The 22,915-nt window shown below is 31.8% G+C and overlaps 2 protein-coding genes across 2 annotated transcripts; both read left to right on the forward strand.

Annotated features, from left to right (window-relative positions):
• The first annotated feature begins 12 nt into the window (after nucleotides 1–12).
• LOC129804287 (RNA-binding protein 39) lies at nucleotides 13–15,967 on the forward strand. The gene is made up of 6 exons (XM_055851442.1): nucleotides 13–129; nucleotides 224–288; nucleotides 6,579–6,646; nucleotides 10,863–11,171; nucleotides 11,235–11,511; nucleotides 14,603–15,967. Exons 2-6 carry the CDS (start codon nucleotides 232–234, stop codon nucleotides 15,500–15,502), a joined length of 1,611 nt encoding a protein of 536 aa, XP_055707417.1. The 5' UTR covers nucleotides 13–129; nucleotides 224–231; the 3' UTR covers nucleotides 15,503–15,967.
• A 5,725-nt stretch (nucleotides 15,968–21,692) lies between these two features.
• Nucleotides 21,693–22,389, forward strand: LOC129804289 (transcription initiation factor TFIID subunit 10-like). Its single transcript, XM_055851444.1, has 3 exons — nucleotides 21,693–21,909; nucleotides 21,975–22,039; nucleotides 22,108–22,389. The coding sequence occupies exons 1-3, from the start codon at nucleotides 21,787–21,789 to the stop codon at nucleotides 22,331–22,333; spliced, it is 414 nt and encodes a 137-aa protein (XP_055707419.1). The 5' UTR covers nucleotides 21,693–21,786; the 3' UTR covers nucleotides 22,334–22,389.
• The last annotated feature ends 526 nt before the right edge of the window (nucleotides 22,390–22,915 follow it).

Genomic DNA, 22,915 nt, shown 5'->3' on the forward strand with positions numbered 1-22,915 from the left:
GCAGTAGACGGGGTAGACGTCATAGTTTTTTTGTCGCATTCTGCTGGAAGAAGTGTCTGGCGCGTGAAGGAGGATAAAACACAAGTTTTCTGGTTGTTAAACTATACAGAACATTGTAAAAACAGTCAGGTAGTGTAGATCACTGCACAGAGCAACTTTTGCGATAGAAAAATAGTTGGAAAACGTGAAGTACAAGTGGATAATTGAGTGGAAAAAATTGCAGGTCTCAAGATGGCCGAAGATTTGGACTTGGTCGAAGCCATGTTGGAAGCTCCATATCGAAAAGACGTGAGTACCCCTTTTCCTTCAAAGCAATGAAAAAATGCTGATTTCAGTGTGATTTTTACGGAGTTCATCCTCTGTGTTACATTGGAAAAACACAGCAAGAAAGTACCGTAGATTCACACTTCCTCAGTGTTTAAATCTCTAGTTAGATAAGCTTTTAGCTAAAATAGTTATAATTTGATATTTATAATTTCTTTAACTAAAAAAAACAATTTCTATGAAAAAAAATAGTTTTTATGTTTACATGATTATAATGAAATTTGCACTCAAATATCCTCGTTCTCTACATTTATAGACAAAAATGTTGATTACCCAGCTACTGATTGTCTCTCATTCATCGAATGGTCAACCTTGAGGTACTTAACTTACTTAAAGAAATTGAATATACTCGTTCACAAGAAGTAAAACAATAATCAAGAGAAATATGTTTGTTAAGGAAAGTCAAAAGAATCTTTAGTGTAAAAGATATAATTTTGAGTTTATCCAGAAAAAAAACTCAAAAGTAATTGGAATGGCTCTTCAGGACAAAGAAAATAGCTTCCCGAAGAGCGATTCTGATTCCTTGTGTCCTGACAATGATACTCAAAATCGCTTTGTAGCCCCAAACACCCAATTAGCGAATAATTTCCAAGAAACTATTGATATAACAAGTTGTATTGTTTCACAAAATTGCTAAATATATTGCGAATTGAAACGTTTAGAGGAGGAGTTATCAAAAACTCATGATTTAATAATTATATAGCTCCATAAAATCAGTATTTCTCGGAATGTGTATTTTTATTTGAAATAATCGAACAAACACAGAAATAGAAAGTTAGGACGTTAGGGGTTTGAATAAAAAATCAATAACGAATTACTCATGAAGAAAAACCAATATTTTATTATCTTATAAAGGCCCATTATTAGCAAGTCATCGGTAATTACAGTGCCAAGAACTAAAATGAAGACCTTAGATGCGTAATTAAAAAGTGCTTGGGTAGGAACAAGGTTTTTATTGATTTTTCAGCTACCTGTGAACTTCTGAAGGATTAGCTGCATTAATTTTAATGACACTGTTTCTAATTCTCATTTACACCTTTCATTTTTCAATCCTTTTCATAGGGGAGATTTTATGGCACGTTTAAGAAATTTATAAGTCAAAAACTTATCCTTAATACGTTTTTTTTTGCTAATTTACCTATACTACTACAATTTTTAAGTGCTTTCAATAAGAAAAAATCTTGACGCTAGGAAAGTGAAAGTCAGTTTTATTTTAGAGTTGCACTTCCGTGATTTGAGTGACACATTTGGGCCCTTTGGGCCTAAACCTTAAATTAAAGTTTTCCATATATTAATACTGGAATATTTTATTTTTTTTTCTTTTAGTTCTCAATTCAAAAATTCTGTTTTATTAATCGAAAACACTCGCATTTTAGAATGAAATTTTTCCTTTGATAAATAAGAGGAAAATTGAAAGCTAGTGATAAACTTAGATCAACCTTTTGTAGGTGAGATTCTTAACGTGAGCTAACCCGGAATGCATGCAAATTCGATTTAGAGCTGAAGTTGAGGGACGCTCCAAGTGTTCATTTGATAAACTTCAACTATATCAAAGAATTGTTGTATTTTTTGTTAGATTTTCCATTTAAAACCATATTTTAAGTGTCTTGGCCGAGTAGAAGCAGTCAAATTGACATCTGAGTAGTTTCAAAGAATTATCATGGGAAAATCATTTTTTCACATCAAAACGACAAAATCGCACAGCTAGCGTCGTCTAAACAAAAAAAAAATTATGATTGTACGAACTATAGATATAAATGTCCTCTACAATTATGCCCAAGTAATCATAAAGATTGGTTAAGCACGTCTCGAGATAATTGAAGTTATGTGTTATGAAAATCGGTATTTTTACTGTGGCGTTGTCTCTAGTGATGTTCCTACGAAGTTCAAATGTCGATCAGTCGCACTCCTGAATTTCTCTCTAGGGTAAATTAAGCTAATTCAAAACCTGCTTAAAATGGAAATTTTTCTCTATTTTAAATGGAAACGTCACCGTTTTCATGATAAATACAATACTAAATTATTATATTTATATATTTTCTATACCTCAGTTTCATTATTTAGTTAATTTTGCTCTAAATAAAGCGAAAATCCATTCATATTCACAAATTTTTATTTGTTAATTTCTCAGAAAAATTAAAAGTGTACCATCGAATTTTTCATCGATCGACCATGTTTTCCAATGAAAAACACAATGAGGTGACTGTTGTTTATTCGTTTTTTTTTTAACATTTATGTCATATTTCTGGCTAATTTTAGTTAAATTAAGTGCTAATCTTTATTGTTAAAGATTCGTGAAGTTTTCAAATGAAATAATTACCTATTTCGTGAACAAAAAGGGGTTTTCTGAAGTGTCTGCAAATGCTTCAATAGGAAACCCCGGAAATATGATTTTTTTGGAGAGATTTTCTTATTGTTTTAGATGGGAGAGGAGAAAAGACCAAGAATAAAAATAAATTCTGCATTCAGGAGCAACTCAATAAGGTTTTGGAAGCCTTTCGTCGCGGTTTCACACTGTTTGTCTCCAATTAGAAGCTTTCCCTTGTCTCCATTTAGATTAATTTGCTTCCAATAGAAGCATTTTACACTCGCATATTTTTTTTGTATTTAAGAAGTTTTCAAATTATATCTAAAGAATTTTCACTAAACAGTAACATTCTAGAAGAGTCAAGGAGCAAATTTATGTAATTCTCTTCAGAAAAAATATGAACTTAATGCGTTGAATCTTCTGTCAAAGTTAAAGCGTCTGGATATGGTTTTGAATTAGGACATTTACCCTAATTCGGGTGACATTTTGTTTCCGAGTGCCCGATAGATATCTTTGATAGAGCCTTGATGTTGTTTTCGTGTAACAAAAAGGTAAATAATTGTATTTTATACAACTTTATAAAAAAACATACTTAATAATGATTTAGGATTTTGAGAAAGAAACTTGAATATTTTGAGCAGAGCTAATTCTTTTAGCGCAGACGCTACTCTTATTCTTTAAAAAATGCTACTTAAATTTTCTGGGATTTAATTCAGATCTTTCACAAATGCGAAAAATAGCACAGATTAACGCAAGAACCTTTAAAAAAAGAAGAAATTAATTTTTGTGTGTCGTAAATATTATCTTATTATCATTATCTGAGTAATGTGTAGAGAATATACTTGCAAAAAGGCACTTTTTTCCTAATCTTTATAAGGCAATTTATAAAAAGTCGGTTTTACAACAAAAATGTGAAATATATAAAATTATAGAAAATCTTCAATACAGCCTTTTTGAAATAAAAATAAAACCGGATTCTGAAAGTACACAAAATTCTGTAATAAAGTAATCATAAAATGCCCAATATGCCACTCAAATCGCGAAAGTGCGAAGTCATCTTTTCGACAGAATCATTTTTGTTACAAATTCTTAAGGTTTTTAAAAACACAAGACTTTAATAAATTTTGAAACATCAAATGTATTATTTATTATTCATTCGATCATGAAGGATTAAGATTTTGCAAACAGTAAATTACAAGTTTGAGGCGTTTAATGCTGCCTTAGTTAGAGAAGGTCAGAGGCTAGGATGATAACTAACGGATGGAGCATTTTAATTCACCAATGGTATATTTTTCTTAAATTCTTTATAATTTTTAATCTTTAGATCCCACAAAAATAAATATAACACGAAATGGTAGCCACATATACAGAGAACATATTTTTATTGAATTTAAAATTTTACTGGTGTTACAGATAGAAAATTTTTCAGAAAAAATCAAAAAAATGCGAATTTTACGTATTTTTCATAAAGGTTTTAGGAAGTATTATCATCATGCAATCATTATAAATTTTATGCTAATAACATAACATTAGATACTCTTTCATTTTGTAAAAGTTTTAAAATGATTGCATTTGGTTTTATACCAAAACTAAAAACCACTTAAGAAAAAATATACCACATTTTTGTACGTATATACAAAAATGTATGAGAATGCTCTGCCCTGGTCAGAGGATTATCCAAGTGACTACTTAAAGCAATCGTGGAAAAAATCTAGGAATTAACGAGTTTAAACGTTATGGTGGTTATAATGGCAAAAGGATAAAATCGAATAATGCGACACTAATGTCGTCTGAAGCTTCCAAGACTTTCTCTACTGATAATTGCGAAATTAAAGAATTTAAATATTATTATTTTTTTTTTTAATAAAATGTGCCAAAGGTAAGAAACCTTTAGCCAAATACTAAAAATGTAAGAAAAATAACATTTCTTACATGGAATGTTTTTCGAAAATTATATTACTTTTCAAAGTTTTATTATGAAATACTGAATTAAAAAAAATATTTATCCTAATTCCAAGACTTCAGGATCAATTTAAAAAAATAATATCAAATCATGAGTTTTTCTGACGATTTTTTTTGATAAATTGTTTGAAATGTTTTAGTACCCCGAACTTAAATTACAATAGCTTTGGTCTTACAACTTATTTTAAAAATTCTTTTGAATTTAGAAACATCCTTTTTATATTAGAATCAATCCAAATTAGGGCGAAGTGGGGCACCTTAGAAATTGGGATTTTTCTCCTATGTTTAAATGGAACTGAGCCATATCATAATGTAATTTACCTTCTCAATCTTCTCGTGCAGCTAAATCTCAATTTCAAAGGTGCCCCACTTCCCTCTACTGATTCTTCTGGATTATCCTCGATGGCAGATAAATCGCTATTTTTGGTGTTTGAGGTGACAAAAGAAACTGTCAAATAAAACATATTGCATTATGTTTCAATGCAATAATACAAGATTCTAGAACTTTCCTAATAGAGAAATAAAAAAAAAGAATGATGTTAATAATGCATTTGCATAAGAAGGAAAATCGTTGACTTAAATATCCATATTTGCCCAGGGCTTCCCACAACATGTTGACGCGGTTCAAGATGCCCACACAAACTTACTATCTTGTGACTATTTGGTGTTGATGAGTTGGTCAGGGGTGTGAGATGTGTTGAAAAGGATCAGCAAAAGAGTCATCCTCATCACGGGTTAAAGCGAGAACAAATGAATGAAAAAAAATGCGAACAAAAATATTTTTTCTTACATAACCTCTTTTTGTAGATGAGACACGGATATGATAAAATTGCCGGAGATACACCAGAAGGAAACATGATTGAGAAAAAAGTAAATTATTTTTTTCTTTCTTCATTTCAAAATAAAGAAAAGCTAACATATTTTTTTTGTATCATAATCCTCAAAAGAATTAATAGATATATTAATTTAGATTAAAGATTTTAATTCCACGCATATCTTGACATAATTTTTATTTTTTTATTTTTTTGTTTTTATTAATCTTTAAAATCAATATTAGACAAATCATGATTTTTTCTGGTAAACTTTCTTACGGGTGTATCTTTTGCAGAAGTTCCATTAAAAAACTCACATAATTCTCAATGTACGTTGAATGAACAAAAGAGGTCCTTCTAATTTGGCTGGATTGTGATCTGGTAAGTTTGGTAAATCCCAGAATGAAACATTTAAGAAAAAAAGAATCCAAAAAACATTTCTCAAAATTGAGGTTGAAACTTTCCCATCAATTGACATTTATGAGCCGGATTGTAAAGCCAGACATGAAATGAAGAAGAGACATAATGATTTAATTTACAGAAAAAAAGAATGTCGAATTTTCGAAGAAAAAAAAACCAAAAATATGTTTTATTTTTTACTTTGCCAAAATCTTATGTCTTCCCGTTTCAGGTCAATTTAAAAAAAGTATTTAGAAAGTGAAGAATATATAAAAAACTAAATGCTTTTTTCAGAATTTACAAACAAACCATTTCTAGACGACATAATGTATTTCTGAGTGCAAAAACAAGTTGTTTAACCATTTAGAAAAAAAGTGGTTATGGTAAAGTGTTCTTTTTTTATTACAGTAATCCCAATTAATAGTTTTAGGTTATTTTTTTTTTAAATATTGATAAATGATTTTCTTTTATCACTATATTTTCTATCGCATTCTTACATTTATAGTAACTAAAACAAACAAAAAATAACTAAAGAGAATAATTATTAATTTGCAAAATTTTTTATTTTATTCATGCTGTGTTGTGATTTGGCGCGAAAAATCTCGACTCTGACACGACGTTGCTGGCTGTGTGTAAACCTCAAAATGCTCTACATCCAAAATGTCTCTCTCTGTCTGTCTCTAAAAAAAAAAAAATGAAAAAAAAACAAAATCAAACCCAACACAAAATCGGTTCGAAAAAAAAATAATGAAATGACTCATTGTGTAAAATAGGATGACGTGAATTTTTCATCGCCAAGTAGAGTACAGAATGGAAAGGACAAGGAGAATAAGCGGGGAAGGTAAGAATATTTTTTTATTAATTAATATTTAGTAATAGTTTTATTTATTGACCCGTTACTCAATTCTGAAACAGGGAGTCTTTCCAGATTGAAATTAAACTTTTGTGCCTTCATTTAAAAATTAAACAATTGATATGACTTTTCTTTTAAATAGTGAATCTGGTTCTAAAGACAAACTAATTACAATTTTGAAAAGTTTGGCATTAAGGGCAGAATCACATTGACAATAAAATAGTAGGTGAGATTGTTAAAAATCTCACCTGATACTCGCAGTAGCCTCACTGTATTTCGTTAATTTACGCATTTTCATTGCATTCTTACGCAAATTCTCGATTACCGTATTACACTCAGTCCCGGCATTAAGTCCTTCGGGATTATGCACCTGACGGAATTATGCACACACAATTATGCAAATTTGCCTACCATCGGGAGTCAATTTATGAAATCATTTTTGAAATACGCCTGAATGCATACTATGGTGCGACGCGGGAAATTTGAAAACATTTTGCTACTTTTTCAGAACAAAATTTTAATTTCTTTTTTTTTTAAGGTTTTTTTTATTATTCTAACCATTTATTGAAGAACTCTGGCCATGTACTGTTTGTTAATGCATTTATATTGTTGAATTAGTTGAAACATTTGAATCTTTTTGTTTGAACTACTTTTACCGACTTTTACTCTGCGCGAAATTCGTTCAACGGTCAATTTATTCAAAAGAAAGCCCCTGTAGGTATGCAAATTTTCTCGATGCATAATGCCATTTCGCGCGTTTTTTTCGGTCCCGAAAATGTGCATAATGCCGGGATCTAGTGTACCTTATCTCATACTCGGTGGTACTAGGTGAAAATAATATAAGAAAATTGAAGAAATAAAACGAAAATTCGAAAAACGATGAGCAAAAAACTAAGAGAAATTAATCGTAGTTGTTTTTGCTCACCATTTATCGCATTTTCGTTTCATTTCTTCAATTTTCTTATATTATTTTCACCTAGTGCCACCGAGTATGAGATAAGGTAATACGGTAATCGAGAATTTGCATAAGAATTGCAATGAAAATGCGTAAATTAATGAAATACAGTGAACATTTTACTGTCAAATTGATTCTGCCCTAACTTTTCAGTGAAAAGTTTATTGTGTTTTTTTTTCTTTAAAACCGTGGTGAAACTTTATATATTAAAATTAGGAATTCTTAATTTTAAATTGATTTGAACTATTGTTGGCTCCGAAACATCTTTTAAATCAGAAAATTTCATGAAACCAAAATTCGCATTCCTTTATTTCTCAAACGCAATGCACATTTCTATCTCATTTCTTCTCACTCTTCGTCTTTGTTTAAGCATCACACCAAATTCAATTTGGCTCAATCCAATTTTGAATGTCAAAGAGTGATATAGACAAGGACATAAAGCGGGACGGCTAGGGAGTATTGTGATATCCAATAAATTAAAAACAATAAAAAAAAAATAATTATAAGAATTATAATAATGTAGCGAAGGGCATTTTCATCCAAGAAAATGTCCTTTTTACTGCTCTGACTGCTAATGCTTTTTTTAATTCTATTTTTTATTTTATTTTTGTTTACAATGACAATGCGTGCTATTGAGATTAAATCCCTTGAAAGCACAGAAAATATTCAAGCAATTGAAGAAACAGTGTCCACCGCCGTCTTAGCGTTGGTGGCCAACCTCCAGAGCCAAACGGTGAAAATGCTCTTTCTCAGGTTGTATAAGCCGTCTAAGCTAATCAAGTTCAAAAAGTACAAATTAAACAGAAAATTAAAAGAAAAAGGGGTGACAAAGCGTCCCAGGCTTTGTGAAATGCTCGAACTCGTGGCTTGGATGCTATACCGCAAAAGTACTTTCGCATCATTTATCGTTCACCAGTTCTCAACCGATTGAACCGATTCAAAAATCTCTCAAAAGATCCCCCAAACTAGTTTTAAAAGTAATAAGATTGATTTTCAGATAATTTTTTTTATCGTTATGAACCGGTTCATTACCGATTCAAAACCGATTGGAACCGGTTCAGTTTTATAGGAAATTCCAAGACCTTTCCAACGACCCCAAACATGACCCCATTTGCTTGATAAATGCACACTAGTGTCTTTTTAACTCTTACGTCTCTTTTGGGACTCTGAGTACCCAAAGCAGCATAGGGGAGAGTGGGGCAGTTTCACCCCTAAATTGCAAGATGAATTTTGGGACCATTTTGCAAAAAGATGATAAACAGAAGTAAAACTTTGTATATTCTGTGAATTACAGTTGGGTTTATGGTTAATAAAAATACTAACAATAATCCTTTAATTTCATTAGTGTATTGTGGAGAAATTTATTTCACTTGAAAGGCAGAATGTGTGAAAGTCCCCCATTGCGGGGCAATTTCAAGATAAATATGAGGCTATTTTTGAGAAAGATTAAACGTGTGTATAGGAAACTTGCGATATCAGAATTGATTAAAATTACTATTTTGAAGTCTTCTAAGATTCTAAAACATAAAAATATAATCGAAAAAGAACTTTATAACAGAATTTGAACACTAATTGGGCACACAAAGAAAATAAAATATCACCGAAGATTTCCAAGCCTATTTCTCATTAATTGAGCATTTTTTTAAATTTTTATGCGAAAGAAATTTCTTTTGTAGTGCTAATCTAATTTTGTACATTGTTGGATCATTATATTGCCTTAGAACATGTCCTTCTTAGTATAACAGTTTTACAATAGAATTTTAAAGTCTTGAATTTTTATAATACTAAAAAAAAAATTACAATATCTTGCTGAAAACATCCTGAAAAAATATTATAACAATTAAATTTATCATTTTTAACCACTTAAAAAACACTGAAAGATTTTTTTTTAACTTTTAGGAAATACTACTTCCCATAATTTCGAATTTTATGGACAATTACAGCTACAAAACGTTTTCAATGATCATTTTAAGTTGATTTTGATTAAAAAAGTAAATTGATAAACACTGAAAACTTCTCCGTGTGCTTGTATGAAACTGCCCCTCACGCACTTTCGGAACTTAATTCAAAATTGTCAGAACCGTCTTAAAATTAATTCAACTCTAAATGCCTTATAATAATCATAAAACCCCTGGTAATTTAATACAATTACGTTACTTCTATAGATAAGTGCAATAGTTCAGAAATTGTTGAAATTAAAACATTACAAAAAGTTTCATTTTCATGCAGTTTTACAAAATCAATTAGAGAATTCAAACGAGAAGCGTCACGAAATTAATTATTTTTATGAACATGGGTCTCAGTTCTCTCTTCAATAACATAAAGGTTTTATCCCATTCCTTTCAAAAGGATAAGAAGAATATGCAAAAATTGAAACTGCCCCGTCGTTAAACTGCCCCACCCTCCCCTATGAATGTTCTGTGAAAAATAATGTTTTTTAATTATTCAGAACTGATAAAAATCCTATTCTTGTGGATTATTACAAACTATAATGATGTCCAAATGTAAGATAATTTTTGTAAGACCTCAATTAATTCCTGAGCTTAGATATTTTTGATTAAAAAATTGTGAAATTGGCTTGCAGCATATGCTGCGGTCCGGAAAGAGTTAAACGCAATTTCCACAGAGAAAAGCAACTCAGATCCACAATTATTGTCAAAATCGGTATCGAAGTGGATCAAAGTGCAGTATTTAAAAAAAAAGTTTCTAAATAATATTTTAAGTCTAAAGGATTTTAATGATTTTTTTAAGAAGCTCAAATTCAAAATATTGGATTTAAATTGAAGTTTTTTTAAAGAAATTTTTTGTTTTTTCTGTTCGAAAAACGGTAGATAATAAAAGAAAAGGATTTTTGGTCTTATGAAGTTTTCCTCATGCCAGGTGTGCCAGAGGCGTTAAGATTTATTTCAGAATTGAAGGCTCAATAAAAAATGTATTTTAGTAAAAGGGACTCCCCCAATTTAAGCAAAAGTTTAAATTTTGATTTGGAAAATAAATCTTTTCATTTATTTTAATTCATTTTTATTTTTTTTTATATTAAGACAATTTGTGAAGCATCTAAAAGAAAATAAACATTTTCTTTCGATTGATGTAAGAGTTTCTAAATAATTTTATTGATAGCACCTTTCCCTTCAAGCTCCTACCTAAAGAAAGAAAATTCCCTTTATAGTCGATCCATTCAAGATTAATTCATTTTTTAAATGTTAGAATCCTTTAATCTTAATAGAATTATTTTAAACAATTTTCCAGGAGCCATTCGAGGGCTGGAGCAGGAGAGCACGGTGTGGAAAAGGATAGGTCGCGTAGGAAATCCCGGGAGAGGAATCGTTCGCGCGAGAAGCGTCGCAGGAGTCGGTCGAAGGAGAAGGAGAAAGAGAGGGAAAAGGAGAAACGCAGGAGTAGATCGAGAGATCGAATTGAACGGATTGAACGTCGTCGCCGGAGTCGATCACGTGAGCGTCGTCGTTCGCGTTCTAAAGGCAAAAAGCGCAGTCGTTCGCGTGAGAGACGCCGTACTCGATCTAGAGATAGGCGTCGCAGCCGATCACCGATCAGAAGGTAAGCCAAACAAAAACCAAAATATTTTTCCACTGCTATAGCTGTTTCTTTTTCAACTTTCAGACGAAGATCACCATCTCCTAGGCACTTTCGACGAGGAAGGACACCACCAAATGGCTTGGGGCATCATTCACCGCCTGAAGATCTGAGCCCTGAAGAGCGCGATGCCAGGACCGTTTTCTGCATGCAGCTGTCACAACGAATTCGTGCCAGGGACCTGGAGGAGTTCTTCTCGAGTGTCGGAAAAGTGCGAGATGTGCGTCTGATCACCTGCAACAAAACAAAACGATTCAAGGGGATCGCCTACATCGAATTTAGAGATCCAGAATCTGTTCCACTGGTGAGTAAGCAATTTATTTATTTATTTATTTTTTATTTTTTTTTTCACTTTGCATATTTGTAGACCAAATTAAAATATTTGTTTAATTGTTTTAATTTGGGGGAAAAGGTATGCTAAAGAAATTTTGGCGAAAAAACATTAAATTTATCTTTTGGAATTTTTTCAAAGGAATTACTTTTTTCACCGTACAAGTTAACATTAATTGTAAGAAAGTACCGATCATTTTGTTTTTAACGATTAATACTACACTGAGAGAAATTCGAAAAAGTTAAAATAACATTCCAGAAATATTTATTTTACCCTGAAGTATTGATCCTAAATCGGTGTAAATAATATGCTTTTTAGGTGTATTAGGGGTTAAAGTTACTCTTTTTCATGTTAATTTTACCCTTAAAAGGTGTAAAATTAACATTAAAAAATATTGATAAATTTTTACACCTAAAAAGTGTTAAAGTTATGAGGAAAAAAAAGTTAATCGCACCCTCTTTTTTCTCAGTGTAGAGTCGCATTGGAAAGGAATGACTTTTTTCTGTTATAATTTTTGTTTACTAAATATATAATTAGGGTAAATTAAGCTAATTCAAAACCTGCTCCAAATGGAAATTTTTCGCTACTCCAAATGGAAACGTCATTGTTTTCATGATAAATACACTACTAAATTATTATATTTATATATTTTTTATACCACAGTTTCATTATTTAGTTAATTTTGCTCCAAATAAAGCGAAAATCCATTCATATTCACAAATTTTTATTTGTTAATTTCTCAGAAAAATTAAAAGTGTACTTTTTCACCTTCGAATTTTTCATCGATCGACCATGTTTTCCAATGAAAAACATAATAAAGTGACTTTTGTTTATTCGTTTTGTTTAACATTTATGTTATATTTCTGGCTAATTTTAGTTAAATTAAGTGCAAATCTTTATTGTTAACGGTACGTGAAGTTTTCAAATGAAATAATTACCTATTCCGTGAACAAAAAGGGTTTTTCTGAAGTAAGGTCAGGGAAGTAAGTATCGGCCAGTTAAGAAAAACGCTCAATAATTTGCTTAAAAGAAAAGCTCTAGCTGTGCAGTCGTCTTAAAGAAGATTCTCGTGCCGTTATGGCATCCAGCACATTTTTCAATCCTTCCTCTGATATTGCAGTTTCTAAGACATCCTTCAAGATGTTTAACATTGATAAAATGCAAAATTCTCACTGGGGAAATTTTTTTTCACAACGAAAACATAACCGACATAACTTCTACCGCTCGCGAAAATTACATCGAAGTGCGATGAGAAATGGTCGATCAGATCTGTACTTGGAACAAAACGTACTTCTTCTCAATTAACAAATTAATGCTAATTATGCGTAGAGAGATAATTAAAATGTGTTCTATTTCATAAATCATTTAAATAAGGTATAATTCCTTATTTTGTGTCACTGAAATTCTAGTATAAAATCAAAAGAATTTGAGAAATGGCTGATTTTTTATTAACACTCCGATACAGTGACCCAATAAATTAGATGAATAATTATATTTTCTTAAAAATTCGACGAAAAACTTAATTCAGAAAATTACATATGAACAAACGCAATATATTTTACATTAGATAGGGTAAAGGCTCATAATTTTGGACAGTCTGCTGTCTGCTTATAGGGATCGATGTTCCAAGTTTGAAGTGCGATATTTTCAATAGTAATTGATTTTTTTGTTACTCTCTTTTCGGAAGGGTTGTTTAGAAACTTGGCAAGGGTTTATTGTCTTTGTTTATATTAAAATTATTTTTAATACGTTTAAAAATGAATTGATATGTAGAGGTGAATTTGTCTCTTATTTTGGACAACTTGGTTATTAATTTGGACAACTTGGCTGTATATTTGGACAGCTAATCCGCCTCAACAGGATGCCCATTGTTCTTCATTTCATGAACCAATCTTACCAAGTCCTCTTTGTTTCTCCAGGCATTTGTCCAACATAGTCATCACCAAAGTTAAAACTTCACGAAATTTCGTGAGAAAAACACCTGTCCAAAATAAGGATTATCACCTCACTGGTGAATGTCTTAAAAAATTTCCCATTTTTCACACGAAAAATATAATTCACAAGGCAAATCTCACTTCAGGTCAAATGTACAAATCATCAGTAACGTGAATCAACACAATATTCAATGAATATTCAATAATATCACTCAAAAACAGCGAACAAACTTTGTTAGTACTTGACCAAAACTAAATAAGACTGAAGTAAGCCACGAAGTTCTGTCATATTTCTCGTAAGCAATTGCTCACACTGAGTTTTCAACAAAGCAATTTCAACTCAAATCATATTCAAAATTTAACGTATTTAGTGTCAAAATCTTCCAAAAAGAACAAATATTTAAATAGAATTCATTATTCATCAAATATTGGAATAAAAATCCATCATTTTAATCAATTTATTTTTAGTGTCCAATTTTATCCTCAAAGTGACCAAAATAAGAAACTGGACAAAATTATGAGCCTTTCCCCTAATTGTTAAAACCTAGTTAGTAATTTTTAAATATTCATTTTATCTTGGTGGTCGATGTCTTGTGCAAGCTGGCCGATACAAGGTGCATGGTCGATATATACTTCTCTTACTTTATTTGCAAATGATTCAATAGGAAACCCCGCAAATATGATTTTTTTGGAGAAATTTTCTTATTGTTTTAAATGGGAAAGGAGAAAAGACCAAGAATAAAAACAAATCCTGCACTCAAGACCAACTTAACAAGGTTTTGGAAGCCTTTCGTCGTGGTGTCACTTACACTGTTTGTCTCCAATTAGAAACTTTCCCTTGTCTCCATTTGGATTAATTTGTTTCCAATAGAAGCATTTTACGCTCGCGTATTTTTCTTGTATTTAAGAAGTTTTCAAATTACATCTAAAGAATTTTCACTAAACAGTAACATTCTAGATGAGTCAAGGAGCAAATTTATGTAATTCTCTTCAGAAAAAATATGAACTTAATGCGTTGAATCTTCTGTCAAAGTTAAAGCGTCTGGATATGGTTTTGAATTAGGACATTTACCCTATAACAAATTGGTTTCCTGGTTTTGAAATTTCTTAATAAATAATTTTGTTTTCAGGCTTTGGGACTTTCAGGACAGAAACTTCTGGGTATTCCTATAAGTGTGCAACATACGCAGGCTGAGAAAAATCGCCTGGCAAATACTGTTCCTGCGATTCTGCCGAAGAATCCTTCGGGTCCGATGCGTCTCTATGTTGGCTCGTTGCATTTCAACATAACCGAAGATATGTTGCGTGGTATTTTTGAGCCTTTCGGCAAAATAGACTCCATCCAGTTGATAATGGACAATGAGACGGGAAGGTCAAAGGGTTATGGCTTTATAACCTTCCACAATGCCGAAGATGCTAAGAAGGCACTTGAGCAGTTGAATGGTTTTGAATTGGCGGGGAGACCGATGAAGGTGGGCAATGTCACAGAGCGCCTGGATATGAATACCAATACATCCCTGGATACAGATGAGATGGACAGGAGTGGGATTGATTTGGGGGCAACGGGGCGGTTGCAGTTGATGTTTAAGTTGGCCGAAGGAGCAGGATTGGCAGTGCCACAGGCAGCGGCAAATGCTCTTCTGGCCACAGCACCTCAACAGCCACCGACACAGCCGACATCAGCAGCTCCGCCAATTGCTACGCAGTGCTTTATGCTGAGCAATATGTTCGATCCGACCAGTGAATCGAATCCGGCATGGGCACAAGAGATTCAGGATGATGTGATTGAGGAGGCAAATAAGCACGGGGGATGTTATCATGTGTTTGTGGATAAATTGTCGCCGCAGGGGAATGTTTATGTAAAGTGTCCGAGCATTGCGACGGCCGTCTTGGCGGTCAATTCACTCCATGGACGATGGTTTGCCGGACGAGCCATAACAGCTGCCTACGTTCCACTTCTCAATTATCATACACTCTTTCCGGACTCAGTTACAGCAGCAAATCTTCTGATGCCATCGAGAAAGGGTTAGGCTTACCCTTTATTTTCTGCCCAAAAAAAAAAAAGAAAATCACCAGGTAATTTAAGAAAAAAACAAAACTTACCCAAAAACAAAAGAATCAATTCACAATAAAAAAAACTTCGTTGTGATGGAAATTGTCCAAGTAAAAATTTTCTGTTGATGATTTTTTCTAATGCAAAAAAATTCCACTGAACAAAAATTGCAAATAGTTTTTTTTCTTCAAACAAGTGAAATATTGCGCAATTGAGAGAGAATTAACAAAAAAAAAATAAGAGAGAACTTCTGTATGACTTTTTATAAAAGTTTTAGAAATTTCACAAATAAAAGTATGATAATGATTTTTTTTTGAGTTGTCCGAAAGAGAGAGGTAGATGCTGTTTATGTGAGTGCACTCAAAAGGAATTATCATTATTTTCTTGTGTAGCATATAGAATTGTAGGGGTATCAATAAAATTATGAGAAAATATGGAGAAATTTGTCTTTCAATAGCGTCCGGGAGCTACTCGAGGGAATAGACAGAATTCCGACAGTGACGTTTTTTTTAGATTCATTCTGAACGAAGAGTAACCTTTGCAAGATGCTCAAGGGGTTTTTGAAAGACTTGCAGTGTTTTTTTAGGACCAAAATTTGAAATATTAATTTCATGTACATTATGTCCAACGCACAATAACTTTTGTTTAGTAAACATGTTTTTGATATTTCAATGAGAGTGAGTGAGATCTAGATACTCATCTCGCTCATACTCATGGAAAATTTTGAAAACATGTTTACAAACAAAAGTTATTGTGCGCTGGTCATTATGCCCAACGCACAATCATTTTTGTTTGTAAACATGTTTTTAAAATTTTCTATAAGTGTGAGCGAGATAACTAGATCTAGATCTCACTCATTCTCATTGAAATGTCAAAAACATGTTTACAAAATAAATATTATTGTGCGCTGGGCATTATCGTCGTCGTCGTGTATGTAAACAAGTATCGTACCTTTTATTTTTGTGATTTTTTTTATTTTTATACATTCACAAAGCATTCTGGAAAGGGGGAGATATTAGGATGAAAATGTGTACACCACTTCCAGACACTTCCATAATTAGTCGTCAGTTAAATCAGCATTTGTCGGAACTTCCTTTTGACAAATTTTTAAGGGGACGAAATTTTCAGTTCAGCATTATTTTTCTTAAAAATGAGCCGCGAATGCGATACTTTTGAGTCAAAATAATAAAAGTGGCACTAATAAACTGTAAGTTAACTTGAAAAAATCTTTATAAAATGATTTAAAAGCTGAGATATTGAGATAGGGGAAAGGCTCATAATTTTGTTCAGTTTCTTATTTTGGACACTGAGGATAACATTGGACACTAAAAATAAATTGATTAAAATTATGGATTTTTATTAAAATATTTGATGAATAATGAATTCTATCTAAATATTTGTTCTTTTTGGAAGATTTTGACACTAAATAAATTAAATTTTGAATATGATTTGAGTTGAAATTGCTTTGTTGAAAATTCAGTGTGAGCAATTTCTTACGAGAAATATGACAGAACTTCGTGTTTACTTATGTCTTATTTAGCTGTGGTGAAGTACTAAGAATGTTTCCTCGCTTTTCTTGAGTGATATTATTGAATATTCATTGAATATTGTGTTGATTCACATTTACAGTGACTTGTTGATTTGACCTGAAGTGAAATTTGCCTTGTGAATTAGATTTTTCGTGTGGAAAATGGGAAATTTTCTAAGAGATTCACCAGTGAGGTGATACTCCTTATTTTGGACAGGTGTTTTTCTCACGAAATTTCGTGAAATTTTAGCTTTTGTGATGACTAGGTTGGACAAATGCCTGGGGAAACAAAGGAGCATTATCTCTACGAAAGAGATGTAGCGATAAATGCCTTGAAAGGCTCCCGGAAAGGCCAGGGAATGAGCAAATCCGCACGTATTTGGAGTACCGAAGTCAACTCACTTTAATGAGTGATATGGAAAGTTTCCGGGCTTCTTGTGACATACTACGTTTCCCTTACATGAACAAGAAGAGGACTTGGTAAGATTGGTTCATCAAATGAAGAACAATGGGCATCCTGTTGAGGCGGATTATCTGTCCAAATTTACAGCCAATTGGCCAAATTAATAAACAAGTTGTCCAAAATAAGAGCCAAATTCACCTCTACATCTCAATTCATTTTTAAACGTATTAAAACTAATTTTAGTAAAAATGAGATGATAAATAGCTGACAAGTTTCTAAACAACCCTTCTGAAAAGAGAGTAACAAAAAAAGTCAATTAGTATTGAAAATATCGCCCTTCAAACTTGGAACATCGATGCTTATAAGCAGACTGTCCAAAATTATGAGCCCTTACCCTATATGTTAGAAGAAACACAGTAATATTTTATCGTAACTTGCATCGTTTATAAAGCCGTAACTTCTAATGTATGGAGATCTTGGAAGTTACGACAATTTTCAAAAACACATTATATCAATTTTAATTACTCTAGTGATAATGAGTGCCTTTATTTCACTAAATTAGTCTATTAAACGGTGGTCCTTGTCACTAAAAGTTTTATTTGATAAATTTTATTTAATAAATTTTGTGCGCCACATTGCTTGTTTTGTTTTGAAATAATGACAGATGGGCATGGATTTTTCCTCACTTTTTTCTCACAAATATCGAATTAAAATGATTTAATGTTGCATTATTCGCACTGTCCTTGGATATATGGAAAAGTTTGTGAACGTTTTAATGAGTAATATTAAATTTTTGCTGCAAATTACAAGCCACGCAAGCGAGCTAAAAAAGTTACGGCAAATGCTGATTAGAGCAAATTTTGTATGAAAATTTGTCGTAACTTCCCCAAAAATGGAAGTTACGACAAATTCTGATAAATTTTTATTAACTAAGGGCACTTACGATAATTTTTGTTTAAAATAATTTTTAATGGACCTATAAATGTTTCTTTTTCTCAAGTGAGTTTAATAAACAAAATTACGCCGATTCTAAATATGTATATATCTCAAAATCGCAAAAATGAAGTTACGACAAATGCTGATTTAACTGACGTAGTATGAAGGAGCCCTTTACACTTTCAGCATTTCGGAAGACTCTCGAAAATGCTGCAATACTTCCAGCACTTCTTGCACTTCATGCACTTCTCATACTTAGGAATCAGTAATTTATTCAACATTATGAAAAATCTAATTAAAAAACTTAAAAATTGTCAACATATTTATTTTTACATGTTATTTTCTTTTAATATTTTTTTTTATATTTTGAATTTCTAACAGCAGATATTCTTGCATACTAACGATATTTTAGTATCATCTGTGTATATTATTACACTGACTAGAGAAAAAGGGACAGATAATCCTAACCGGCTTATGTAGGTGAGATTTTTAAGGACGAGAAGGTCAAAAATTGAGGATCAGAAAAAATCATTTTTTTTTTCTAACTTTTTAGAGCAAAATACAACTTTAGTAGGCCGTAGGAAAAGTTTCATTTTTGGGTCACCGCCACCGGTGAACCAATCGTCCTTAAAGGGCTAAGGCCCAGCTATGACATACCAAAATTTGAGGCCGATCGATGCCATAGGGGCGGAGCCATTGAGAAAACAGAAAAGGGTGGTATTCACAAGACTATTCATTCAAAGTTTGCTTTTTATTTGTTTTTTAAATTGTTCCTTTTTATAAAATTGTTTGAATTAAATTATTTCATATTCAAGCGATTCATGAATTAAATTCATTAAATTTAATATTTTTTAAATGACTTGAAGTCTGTTAAATGAGTGATTCTTCTTTATTCTAAATTGGAAAAATTATTCTCGCTAGCATGTCATATTTTACTCTGTACAGGGTAAAACTAAATAAAAATCTCAATAAAAATAAATTTAGAAGACGAAAAACAAAATTTATTTAGCAAATGAATACAGGGAGTTCCGGCTTGAGAGAAATCGGACTGAAAGAATTTGATATAAATTGCCTAATTGGGAGCTCATTTATAAAAGTAATTTTTGAAATACCCCAAAATGTATGCATTTTTTCACACGGTGAATTTGAAATACATTTCTTATGAACCATTAGCGCTGAAAATATGCTAAAAAATTGGCGCCGACACTTTTTGCATACATTATGGCGTTTCCGTAACTACACTCAATCCCGGGATTATGGACATTTTCAGGACCGCGAAATGGCATTATGCATCGAGAAAAATTGCATAACCGCAGGGGCTTTCTTTTGAATAAATCGTCCGTAGACGAATTTCACGCGGAGTAAAAGTAGTTCAAACAAAAAGATTCAATTGTTTAATAGAAATGCATTAACAAACAGTGTACTTTTCGACCAGTTTTTCAATAAATGCTTAGAATATTTAAAAAAAATTATCTTGATAAAAGAAATTAAAGTCTTATTCTGAAAAAGTTAGAAAATGATTTCAAATTTCCCGCGTCGCAATATAGTATACATTCAGGCGTATTTCAAAAATGATTTCACAAATTTACCCCCAATAGTAGGCAAACTTGCATAATTCGTCAGTTAAATCAGCATTTATCGTAACTTCATTTTTACGATTTTTAGATATACAGTAGAGAGTAGAGTCTCGCTATAGGCCATCGCTCTATAGTCCACAATTTATCGACCGTTGATTTCAAAATACTGATTTTAAGTTAGGTTATGTTTTTTAGTATGCGACATGCATAATTATTTTAATATTTTTGGCAAATTTTATTAAGTAGTTGTGATAATTGTGATCCACAATGAAGAGAGCAAGGACAAGTACCACAATCGCAAAGAAAGTGGAAGCCGTCGAGCAATTTCAATACTAAAAATCGTTGATAATTTTAAAAAATTACATGGACTAGTGCGACCCAAGTGTCAAATTTGAAACCAAATATGGACTATAGCGAGACTCTACTGTATACATATTTGGAATCAGCGTAATTTTGTTTATTAAACGCAATTTTGAAAAAGAAACTTTCATAAGCCCAATAAAAATTATTTTAAACAAAAATTATCGTAAGTGCCCTTAATTAAGAAAAAATTATCAAAATTTGTCGTAACTTCCATTTTTGGAGAAGTTACGATAAATTTCCATACAGAATTTTCAATAATCAGCATTTGCCGTAACTTCTTTTGCTCACTTGCGTGGCTTGTAATTTGCAGCAAAATTGCAATATTTCTCAATAAAACATTTATAAACTCTCCCAAATATCGAAAGACAGTGCGAATAGTGTAATATGAAATCATTTTAATTCAATATTTGCGAGAAAAAAGTGAGAAAAAATCCCTACCTATCTGTCATTTATTCAAAACAAAACAAGCGACGGGAAGCACAAAATTTATTCAATAAAACTTATGAAATAAAACCTTTTAGGGACAGGGATAACAGTATTATTGACTAATTTAGTCAAATAAAGGCGCTTATTATCACTAGAATAATTCAAATTGATATAATGCATTTTAGAAAATTGTCGTAACTTCCAAAATCTCCATACATTGGAAGTTACGGCTTTATAAACGATGGAAGTTACGATAAAATATTATTGTGTTTCTTCTAACATATTTCTCAATATTGCAGCTTTTAAAACATTTTATAAAGATTTTCTCAAGTTAACTTACAGTTTGTTAGTGCCACTTTTATTATTTTGACTCAAAAGTATCGCATTCGGGGCTCATTTTTAAGGAAAATAATATTGAACTGAAAATTTCGTCTCCTGAAAAGTTATCAAAAGGAAGTTACGACAAATGCTGATTTAACTGACGAATTGTATGTGTATAATTCCATCAGGTGCATAATCCCGAAGGACTTAATGCCGGGACTCAGTGTATTCCAAAGACCTCTCTTGTGGGAATGTAATTTTTCTGTCTTACTGGACTCAATTCGCGAGCTTTTTCTCGGTCCTGAGAATCTCTTTGAAAACAGAACTCCCTAGGTTCCTAGATATTTAAGAATTATCGGAAAATTCGATATTATTTTACAACAAAAGAAATACAATTTACAAAAGAAAATGTCTGTTACAATTTTTCAATAAGATGAATGTGACCTAGGTAAGTAAGATTCACTTTTCTTTTAAGTGTAGAATCGTAATTACTTTTTTTTAAGAGTAAAAATAATTAAAAATTTTATTCTACAATTTTTTTCAAGTTGCATTTGAATGAGAAAAAAATTTGAGCCATATAAATGTTTTCGAACATGACGCCATTTTTAGACGAGTTTCATTTCTCCACTTCAGATGACAAATTGTTTTTGTTTACTTCGCACTTTGGCTGTTTTCTGATCAAAAATCTAGAAAAATTCACTAAGAAAATGATTGGGGATAATTTTGGGATCCACAGAGGTGGTGTTCGCAATACAGCAGTTGCCAATGAAGAGCGATCTGGGCAGGTTTTAAGTGATTTCCTTGTGCAATTGGAAGATTACACTCCTACGGTGAGTTCACGCTTTTCCCATAAGTTTTGCCTTTCAATTTGTTAAATTATTTGAATTTTTCTTAGATTCCCGATGCTGTGACCTCTTACTATCTCAATTCTTCGGGTTTTGATACATCCGATCCGAGGATGTAAGTATATTTTCGACATTTTGCAAGGTTTCAGGCTTCTGACGGGAATATGCTTTTTCTATTTTCAGCATTCGTCTGATATCTATTGCTGTGCAGAAGTTTATTGCTGATGTTGCCAATGATGCTCTGCAGCACTGCAAAACTCGATCAAGTAACACTTCGAGTGGGAGTCACGCATCCTCCAAGAACCAAAAAGGCTCCAAAGATCGCAAATACAATCTGACAACGGAAGATTTGGCTCCTGCTCTCAATGATTACGGAATTACTGTCCGGAAGGCGCATTATTTTGTGTAATCCTTTGAATTATATAATTTTCTTCATATGTTCTGAATAAAGGTTTGCAAGTCATAGTTATTTTTTGATTTTTAGGATTATTATTATGTGAATAAATATTTCTATCAGAAATGGTGGAGAAATATTCTAGAAATAAACATTTAAAAGGTTTTATAAACTATGAATTCTATCACGTTAAAGGGTTTAGTGGTTTAAGTCTAGGAATGATGCAAATGTTTGGCAATAGATGACACTGTTGAGCCAATTTTATGTCCTTAATTTCAATTTCAACGATATTAAATCCTTTGATAAATGATATTTTTTGTGTGCGTCTGAATATTAAATTAATTAGAGAAATAAAAAGAAAATTTTATTTTTAATTTAAAATAAATATGAAGAAGTGAAATTTATGTATGGAATGAGCTTTCAAAAATTGATGACAAATTCAATCATCACAGTTTTATATCGCTCCTTAGAAATTACAAGGGGCCAACTAATTTTCGGGCATTTTTCAGGAGACAACATGAAAGATTCAACTTTGTGTAAATAAGTATCTCAATTAAATGACTGAACAAAAAAAATTTATTTCTTTTCTATTTGTAT

This window comes from Phlebotomus papatasi, chromosome 2 (assembly GCF_024763615.1).
Source record: "Phlebotomus papatasi isolate M1 chromosome 2, Ppap_2.1, whole genome shotgun sequence".
In the NCBI taxonomy this organism is placed as follows: Eukaryota; Metazoa; Arthropoda; class Insecta; order Diptera; family Psychodidae; genus Phlebotomus; species Phlebotomus papatasi.